Here is a 10,175-nt window from a genome sequence, read left to right on the forward strand (position 1 = left end):
CATACATCTTCATACACATATACATCAAGAGGACTCCTGTATTCCACAAAACTTGGTCCATACTGAAACTCCACATATCTATGGATCCATACTCTATACATGCTCGTGCACAGATACACACGTATAGAAAGACAGAGAGAGAACATATTCATACATACTAGGTGTGTGTTGAGTGTGAAGAATCGTACGAAGAGGCAGATACTCTATATGCAAACACTCCGCGTGAAAGAGAGAGAGAGAGAGAGCATCAATTTCTTCTTCACTTTCATCATAGTGAGTCTGTAGAAAGCATACCTCTTCATTAAGACGTCGGTAGATCTCTGCTGTGGCTGTATTCTGTTTATTGTTGTAGAAATACACATCTAACACCTTAGAGAGGTTCGTCTCGCACGGGTCCACCTATAGATAGATAGATAGATAGTGTGCGTATGTATGCAGATAGATACACATATATACACCGTAGAAAGACGATGTAGAGGTGAGTTGAGGTAAAAGATAGATAAGAAGAAGAGAAAGATGAAGGTGTGAAGGGCAGCCTTCCTGTACCACTAGATTCAGATCGGCATTAAAGAGGACGTCGATCAGACTCGTGAGAAGCGGACAGGAGGAGGAATCAAGAGAAACAGGAGAGGAGGAAGAGAGGAAAGAAGAAGCCCGTAAAAAGAAAAAGCTGAGGTGTAGAGCGTTATCTCCTATATAAGAATTGGACGTATACACCATAGTATTCACGACAGATCTGATGCAATGAGAATATCTAGACGTACATGCGGAAAGGACGCACCCCCGACTATATACAGTGCAACGAACATATATATGCACATATGTTTGTATATGGATACATACGTACACGCCTCTCGTATATACACATATATGTATATATAAGGCGTGTATACATACATACGTATGTATAAGGCGTATACACATAAATGAAAGTGTGTAGATGGGTGTACGCAGTACATTCCTAAGTATATATAAGGCATATATGCATGCATACGTATATATACGGCGTACATACATACACAGGTATGTATATGAGTGTATGCAGTGAAAACAAGCGCCAACTGGAAAGACAAGGGAAAGAAAAAAGTCGAGTGCGATGAAGAAGAAAAGAAACCTAGATGAGAATTGTGAACAAGAAGAAAAGAGACGAGCTTACGTCTTCTACAGGAACGGCATATTCAGGCTGTTGAAGGAAGTATGTACGTAGTCTTTCGTTCTCATCGGCCGGGTCATCGAAGAATGAGCCTGTCGACCGATAGCATTGCATGCGGTACGGTAGGCCTTTCCCTTCAAAATTTAGAAACTTCGCCTCGATCTCTCGCTCCACTTTATAGTTCTATTTGAAACACAAAGATACAGGCTCGCCCCATGAAGAGATACTTGTGTGATATAGAAGGCATGGAGAAATAGTATGACAGGGGCTACACAGAGATACGGCGACCCCTAGGTACACAGTATCTACATACATATATAGATAGGCGGATGAAGAGATACAGCCATAGCTAGTAACCGGGATCAGTTGGCATAGAGAGATATACACACTATATACACACATAAGGGTAGATGATGTGAAGAGACACGTCAGACTGGGGAGATTGGGGGAAGAAGACAACCATGGATGTCTTCATGCCGCCGGCTGCGTGGCGTGAAGGACGTTATAGAGACAGACGTATACATGTGGATGATGGTATTTCAAATATATATATCAGCCTACAACAGATAAATAGATAGATCAAAGACAGATAGATAGATAGATATGTGCATAAGCATGTGTCCGAGGACGGGGCATGCATGCATAGGAGAGGGGGGCGAGCATTAGTCCATCTCTGTTGTTGTATCTCGTGATCCAATAGAGAGACCAGTCTTTTCTCCTTGCCGAGATTCATTTATCGAGCTGAGAGAGTCTACGAACCTCTTCTCTCTCTCCTCGCTCTCTCTTTTTCTTGAGAGCCCGTCAGCGTGGAGTATCTATGGAAGTGCGCGTATGTACATGCATATGCATAGATGCACATATACAAGAATACATATTTACCTATCTATCCGTCCATATATAGATACATACGTAGAGACAGAGGTGTCTATAGATAGCCACATAGACGCGGGCGGTCAGACTTTCCAAGAGAATGTGAAGGATGGAGCACTGAATCGAAACACTCTACAGCGGCAGGATCAAAGCTTGAGAAGACGTCGGGAAAAGAAGAGAACCTCATGTGTCTCTATCTATGTACATATATAAATATGTATATATGTATATAAATACAAATATATATATATATATGTATATAGGCCATACATGGCTTAAGAGAAGTGACAGACGTCTAAATGTGGAATAGTCATTTGGTGAGTTTCGAAGAGAGAAGGATAATACCTCCAACCGGTCTGAAGGAGAATCTAGTTTGTGTGAAGAGAAGACATCACTGTGAGCGCGGCTCTCCATCGTGTCTTAAGATAGTGTTATGCAGTGAATAAGAAAGATATGGGCTGAAGAATCCCTTTGCTGTTGGGGGGACACGTGACTTGACAGATTACCTGAGAAGCTTTTCGATTCCTGAGAGATGCTTTGGCGAGGAGAAAGACTTCACCGTCTCTTTCTTGTTGAATTTGCGGAAAGAAATCGGTATGAGACATTTCATTGAGAATTTTGGCGGCGATAACGCATGCAAGATTATTCGCAACGGTCTGGGGAGAAGCTGTCTGGAAGTAGTATTCATTCAGACCTAGATGGTTGTAATAAGCATCTGCATTAGCCGTCACTACGCGCTTCGAGAGATCTCCTCTTTGGAGAAGAATCTGTTTTACTTCTTCATATTGTTCCGCATACTTTTGAGACATGGATTTGTATTCTAATGAGGAGACCGAGTCCCCTATGCCAAAGAGAGTGGAATCCCCTAGCTTGCCAACTGGTCGACTGCCTAACACGCCTTTAACATGAAGTGGATCATTCTTATGAGAGAGAAAGGAACTTGCATCTCCACTGAGATGGTCGTTAAGTAATGATGGAGATCCTGCTGTTGAGCTTGTGATCATATCGTCTCCTGTCCCATCCAAAACCACGGGGTATTGTGTGGAATCGCTTTTATTTGAAGAGGAATGCTGCATTAACTCATTAACCCCGTCATAGGATGTATAGCAAGGAACCCGTTTACTCGCTGACGAATGATGATGATGATGCTGGTGATCCCTCTCCATGCTTTCTTCTCTTATCGTATTACAACTTCCACCCGCCATCCCACGATTGCTGTTGGCGCTACCGCTGGCTTGTGGAAGCCGCGCCCCAGATGGGTTAAGAGTCGCCGCCGCATGATCCATCTTGGCTTGACGAGTTGTGGAGAATGCGGTACGATATGATACACGAAACGGAAAGAAAGACGATAGGGCAGGTCCTAACAAAGACGGGCGACGATGAGAACGCAAAGAGGAGGCTTTCACTAAGGCAAGGAGACAAGAAGACTGCGTCCTTCTGTTACGCACGGAGTAAGAGAAAGAACGAGTGTCAGGAAAGGAAGCTGAATGAGGCGAAGACAAGGCCAAAGGGGAAATTGAAGAGGAGACACCAACTTCTATCGGACACGAGACTGGTATCCATGGACACTCAAGAGAAGAAAAGCAAGAAGAAGAGTCGGGGCGGTTGCTGTATAGTGCACGAGGCGATGAATGACAACAACGCGTAATCGTATCCAAAGAGAGACGACAAGATGAAGAAGTGGAGTGAGGTCGACGTAACGAGAAGGAAGAGTAACGGGATGTAGAAGAATGTTGTATTTGCTGAGAAATACCAGACAAGGAAAAAGGAAATGCTATATCAGCAGATCTAACCAACGCTCGTGCTCCAGCCGACGTCGTAACGCCGGGTGTACGTACAGCTCCTGATCCAGCCGAGGAGATGCACGCAAAAAGTCCTATCGGCATAAGGTTATTGCGGACTGAAGATGTCTCAGCGACACCAGATAACAACACTTCAGAGCACGAAGAAACGCCCGAATTTGTCCTTAGACCCTGAGAGCTACGACGAGTACAACGAGAGGGAGGAATTCTCGCGCACAGCCGGGACAGCACTGTACCGCGAGGTCGCTGCTGTTGTGTAGCGGCGTTTGAGAGTCTGGAAGGACACGTTAAGGAAGTGAACCGCATCATGGGGAGGAGTGCGGTTCGGTGCATTGTTCTCCATGAGATTTCCATGCAAAAACACACAAAAAAAGAGGACGCCCCGCCACTCGCGTTTCACTGAGACGGGGACTTCCCGCCGACACATCCATCCATCCCCGTCCATCATGACGTGGTGACGTAGCGGCGACCACATAACGAAACACAACGAAGGCCAGCAAGCCTGACAATGGGAAGATTCAGTAGGGGTGAAAAGAGACTCTGGCTAAATCTACGTTTGTCCGTCATTCGTAAAAGATAGAACTAAAGAAGAAGAAGAATCTGAAGCTGCAAGATCGACAGGTGCTTTCAATTTTGGTTGCGGCTGTACGCAACATGTGACAGACTGGGATTGGTATACATGTACTGACTTGCGGATCTTACACCAGCAGCGAAGGGATTTGTTTTTGATCATCTTCTTCTTTCATTTCTGCTCCTCTTTCTTCATGGAACTTCCCTGTACGCGTTATCCAGCTAATGAACTAACGCATTTATTCTTAATGTATAGGACGCTCAGTGCTGCTTGCCTGTCCCCGTTAGTCAACCGCGAAAGTGGGGTGAGAGCGACCAGGATGAAAGATAAAGAATCCACATACGAAATAAAAGAAGAACTAGGTTCTCTTCAGAAACAAATCACCGGGCGTCAGACACCGTTGGAAAGTGGGATGAGTATGGGGAACACAAGACGTCCGAGTGTAGGCGTAGGCGGCGGCGCTACATGTAGGATGGTGAGGAGATCTGACTTGGCATTTTATGAGCAGGACCGTGTGACACAGTACAGCATGTATATCAGGAGGTAGCCTTCTTTGCGTCCTTAGCACAAGGAGCCCTACATATGCTAGCACAGTTGCAATCCTGACGTAAATTCTTGCTGCTTGGCATCAAGACATATCTGTATCACGCTGACAGATAGGAAGTAACGAAGCCACACATTGTAGGGACAGGACTAAAGGAGACACGATGAGTCCCCCACCAGTGACACCTCCCTGAACTGTCCCCCGCATACTGAGACACAAGCCGGTGACGTATCTCCGTTTCTCCTGCTTCTATATCACCAGTTGTCTTGAAAGCGTGCTCTGGCTTTGACTTGGAGAATGAGGAGTTTAGTCACTCATCCAACTGGCGTCAAGGAGATCGATGTCTCGAGCACTCGTATACTACCGGTATACCTTCGCACTCTGGGGCTTTGCGCAGTCTGTCTGTCTGTCGGGCAGTAGCTTAGGACTTCCCGGTTTCTTCAGCAGCACTGAGGGGATGGTGGGCACCTCAGTCTCGCAAGGGTAAGAGAGAGGCCCGAACTCGGAAAGGAGAAGTATTCCAGAAGAGCGGTCGTGTGTTGACGGCCACCACTCTCGCTACCACTACAACCAAGACATTCATAAAGAGCCGCTACTCGAGATGCACCTGTTCCTATCACTGTCCATACAGACAACTCAGACCTGGGCGGGCACCAACATGATAGCCTCTTCATTTTCTCGATGTATTCGTTTGTCATCACCAAGAAAAGCAACGGCAGCAGTCCTTTTCTCCATGGCTTTGTGAGTTATGGCGGCCTTTCGAACACCCTCCTGTCCGTCACTAACAGGCGCGGTTATTCCAATGTTCCAAGAAAACTTGACCCTCTATGCTACGCTTGGACATCCAAGGTAGGATAATGGGCTTCCTTGTGTTCCATGAAGACTTGCCTGTCTTCCATCACTGCTGCGGTGCATAGGACGGACGGCCCGTCTTGGCAGATGCAGGCGGCCGCAGATAGTCAAATCTGCGTACGTTCGCCTAGAATGCCCCCACTACTAGAGCATTTCATCGGCAAAACCACCCTGTCGGTTCTTTTTCTGCCTGTGGAACGTCGGTGGAGTCCTCAACACTCGCGCCATTTGAGTCTCAGTACGTCAGCTGGGCGATGCACATTTCAGCTTTTCATGAGAACAAGTTTGCTTCGACGAAAAAACAAGATCGTTCTGCAAAACACAAGCCGGCGGTACGGACGTGAGAAAGCCTGTTCGACAGTCATTGCAATAGTCAACCATGACTAGCTAACCTGTCCTTCTGCGACACAAGAAGAATCAATCACAAAGGTTGTCTTCTCTTTCTTTCATCGTTAACTCATCATCAGCTTCTATCCCTCTCCTTCACTACGTCCAGTTTTGCTCTTCCTCTCAAATGTTTTTTCGTGGCTTCTGCCGCTTTGGGTCCGTTCGCTTGGCTGTTCCTCGAGGAAGGAAATCGAACACCAAGTGTCTCTGTGCTGCTTGCTCATCAACCTAGCATGCTTCAGCTAAGCCGTACCGAAGAAAAAGAAGGAAGTGCCTGTCAACTCGATGTCTCCTCTCTAAAATATCTTCGAGACCTTCTGTGAGAAGGAAGAAACCTTGGGACCATCTTTCGAGACCTGTTATCTTCTAAAGAAACAACTCAGCCATACTTACTCCTGTTTCTCACTTGGCAGGGTCCCCACCCCCTTCCGTTCTCCCCCTCTCTGTCTATCCTACTTCTCATTCTATCGTCTTTCTATTGACCGTGTCCTCCTCCTTCTCTCTCGAAACTTGACGTGAGAGAAGTACCTATCTCTTTCCTTTGACTCCTCATTGATTGATCCATGAAAACGAACCTACTTCGATTGCATGCGCGTCACCCCCGCATACATAGATCCCCACCCGTGAAACCTCACTCGCACAAGTGACTACTAGCTCCCCGAATTGTAAAACTCCTACCTACCCCCTGCCGAGGAGCACAGAGTTCATGGGGTTTATCATTGGGCTAGATTTCATGTCCGACTATAAGTCCTACCTGCCTACTTACCCCTCTTACCTACCTCGCTAGATACATGCTGCACGTATACCACCCTTGCCATTATTGTCTTAGACCTTTCACAACTACACAGGAGAGGAGCAGGAACCTGCGTAAGACACCTTTTCACGACACGAAACACGACTCCATCACCGTCAACCCAGCCACCCCTGGTATGCTCATGGGGGGTGTCTCCTACATACAGCCTTCTTCCTTCTCCTCATGAAAGGAACCAAAGGTCGTAAGGCTTCTAAAACTCCAAGATTGAAGTCTTATCTATCATCACAAACAAAACCCAAGCCGTTACGAGGCCAGAGAGAGCCCACGCACAGTCAGCTCTTGGTAAGAAGAACCTTCCATGAAAGACCCAACTCATATCTGATCTTCCTTCTTACGTATGCCATCGAGCCGCCTCTCGTTTTCTCTCTTCACATCGTCCTTTCCTTCCCCGTAAAGAACCCCCCGTCGAAAAAACGGATTATGTGCATTGAAAGAGCCCTTCATATCCGATCTAGACGTACATCCCCTCTCATCTTTCTTCTCCCTTTCGTCCTTTATTTCGTTTTCTGCCCTCTATCTTCTTCAAAGTTCTTCTTCAAAAGGTCGATCATCATCCATCCTCTCTTCTCCTCATGCCACAGATCACATAACTTTCTCTGTCCCTTATACCTTTGTCTCTCTCCCTTTCTTTCTCTATCTCTCTCTCTCTCGTTCCATAGAAGCCTAGTGCCCGCGGAGAAAAGCTTATAAAGGGGTCGATACAAGAAGGCTGGAGATCTCTCAGCCCGTGAGACGACGGCAATCATCACACATCTTGCTTCCTTCATACACCCCATACCATCTGCCGCACAGAAACAACGTATCTCTATGTCTACGTATGTTTAGATACACACGCATGCATACACATATAACTATGTAGAAGTGGATAGACGTTTCTAGAGATCAAGAATCTTCTATCTCGAGCCCGGAGTCCATTTGTCATGTGCATCACAATACACACACCCGCATGCGCGCAGTAGGCAAAGGAATGCTCTAGGGGATGGGTCATTCATAGTAGGAGCGGTAAACACCTCTCAATAGACTCCTGGAGCGGCGAACGTAAAGAAAGAGAAAGAGAACTAAACCTGAGAGACGTCTTAAGTTTGCCGAAGAGACAAGATCATTCTCACCACCCCCGGGAAGAGATCCGCCCTAAGAGAAAGCAAACACTTTTCTTTTATGCCTAGGCTGTATGTACTCCATCTCCTGGTGTATCATAACACCTATATACACCTATCTATCAATGCCTCTCGAGATGGCTACAACAGAGATAAAACAGAGAGAGATAAAGAGAAAACAGGGGACTCTTCTCTCTTGTCTTCTCACTTTCAAGAAAACTCAAGAACGTCTCTTAGACACCTGTGATGGACGGCCAGGCGATCCATTTCTCTCTCCTCTTGTCAGTGAAGGAATGAATGGGAGATGAAGAGAGAAAATGAGAAAAGCGACCACAAAACTCACAGAAGCCGCTGCGGACTCCTCGGTCTACTGAGTCTACATGACGTAGAAAACCAGAGAATGAGGAGGAGAACAAAGAGAGCCAATCTGAATAGACAAAAAGGAAAGGAGATAGCACATGACGTCTCCACCGCTCGAGTTCTTGCTCTCTCATTGAAAGGAAACAAACAATGTCTACAGAGGCTCTGAGAAACAAGGCGAAAGAAAAATCGAAAGAAGGAGATGAAAAAGAAAGAAAGAAAGAAAGAGTGAGAAAGAAGTGGAAGATAGCATGCGATGACAAACGCCTAGTTAGGCCTGAAAGAAGTTGAGATTCTGATGGAGACGTCCAGATGACTGTCTGTAGATTTGAGAGAAATCTCTCTTCTTCTACAGTAAGTGAGAGAGAAGGTTTCTTCTCTTCTTACTGTTTCGTTTTTGCATGCATGCAGGATACATGCGTATGACAGTATGAGATAGAAAAGAAGTTACATGGAGACGTCGTTAACCTCTCTTCGCATGAATAGAGAGAACGCGCAGCGCGATACAAGGAGGAGAAACGCCTAGCTCAGACAAAAGGACAACTCCTAACTGACCGATAAAAAAGGGAGACAACCCCTCCATTGTGAAGAAGAAAGAAAACCAAAACGGAACAAAACGACCGCTCTTCAATGCAGCATGCAAACGGAAAGTCCAGCATCATTGGAAAATCTCGACGGAGAATTTCTATAGGTAGCAACACTTGAATAGACGATGACACGGTAGATAGATAGACAAAAATAGGTAGATAGATCGATAGATAGATAAAGTTAGATAGATGGATAGATTAAAGATAGATAGATAGATAAAGATAGAGATGATAGATATGAGTAAGCCAATGTTGGAGTGTATGACAAGTGAAGAGAAGTCGAGTGTATCCGTCCTCCTTCTCCTTCTTTTGCATGCATCCACCCACTACACTCATAAATTCCTTTCTCGTCTTTAGCCCGAGAAGGGGAGCGAGCAACTTTCTTCTCTCAATCGCAAGACTCAACTACTCGTTGTCCCCGCCCTCTCCGGTGGCCTACTAGGAGTGAGATGACGCCTTTGTACTCCTGTCTATCCCAGCGTTACAACAAAAGGAATAGACGAAAGAAGAAGAAGAAGAAACAGAGAGAGAGAGAGAGAGAAAGAAAGATGATAAGAAAGCGTCCATCCTTCCTTCTCTCTAAGAAGAATAACAGGAGTATGAGAAAGAAACCGAGAGAAAGACCGATAGACAACACACGAAGCAGCCCCCACGCGGACTATGATCACTTGGCTACTTCTGACCAGGATGAAGAAGGAGAAGAAGAGAAAGAAGAAGAAGAGAAAGAAGAAGAAAAAAAGAGAAGAGGAGATACGAGGGTCACTTAACTACTTTCGACATAGGGCGGTTGTTTCGTCGGTCTCGACCAAGAGAGGAGATTGGGCGGGGGCAGAATAAGATGATGACAAGGGAGATTCCTCTTCCTCGTTCAGAAGGAGGGGGGGTGAAGAGACCTGAGCTACACCCCCACCCCCACCACCTGCATTTGTCTTCGGTAATAGAAGACTATGCTGTTGTTCCCGAGGCTGCAAGAAAAGTCGGCAGAAAGTCACCAGACACACATAGAGAAACAGAGACATCTATCTAGATATCGACCTTGTAGCTATCTATCTATCTCTCCATCTTGAATCTATTCTCTTTGTCTATCTCTATATGACCTATCCACGTATTTCTCAATCTATATGTCTATCTCTCTCTC

General features: G+C 45.9%; 2 protein-coding genes across 2 annotated transcripts; both read right to left on the reverse strand.

The window, feature by feature from the left end:
* Positions 1–291: 291 nt before the first annotated feature.
* Positions 292–4,187, reverse strand: CSUI_010297 (glutamate leucine phenylalanine valine dehydrogenase family protein; the record flags this gene model as incomplete). The annotated part of the gene is made up of 3 exons (XM_068070402.1): positions 2,530–4,187; positions 1,157–1,336; positions 292–399 (listed from the first exon to the last, which is right to left on the reverse strand). Coding segments are annotated over exons 1-3 (1,938 nt in total), but the record flags the coding sequence as incomplete, so codon positions are not given.
* Positions 4,188–6,117: 1,930 nt separating this feature from the next.
* CSUI_010298 (uncharacterized protein) lies at positions 6,118–10,002 on the reverse strand. The gene has a single exon (XM_068070403.1). It carries the CDS (start codon positions 7,767–7,769, stop codon positions 7,488–7,490), a length of 282 nt encoding a protein of 93 aa, XP_067917622.1. The 5' UTR covers positions 7,770–10,002; the 3' UTR covers positions 6,118–7,487.
* Between the last annotated feature and the right edge of the window lie 173 nt (positions 10,003–10,175).

The sequence above is a fragment of the Cystoisospora suis genome (genome assembly GCF_002600585.1).
Source record: "Cystoisospora suis strain Wien I chromosome Unknown contig_7087, whole genome shotgun sequence".
In the NCBI taxonomy this organism is placed as follows: Eukaryota; Apicomplexa; class Conoidasida; order Eucoccidiorida; family Sarcocystidae; genus Cystoisospora; species Cystoisospora suis.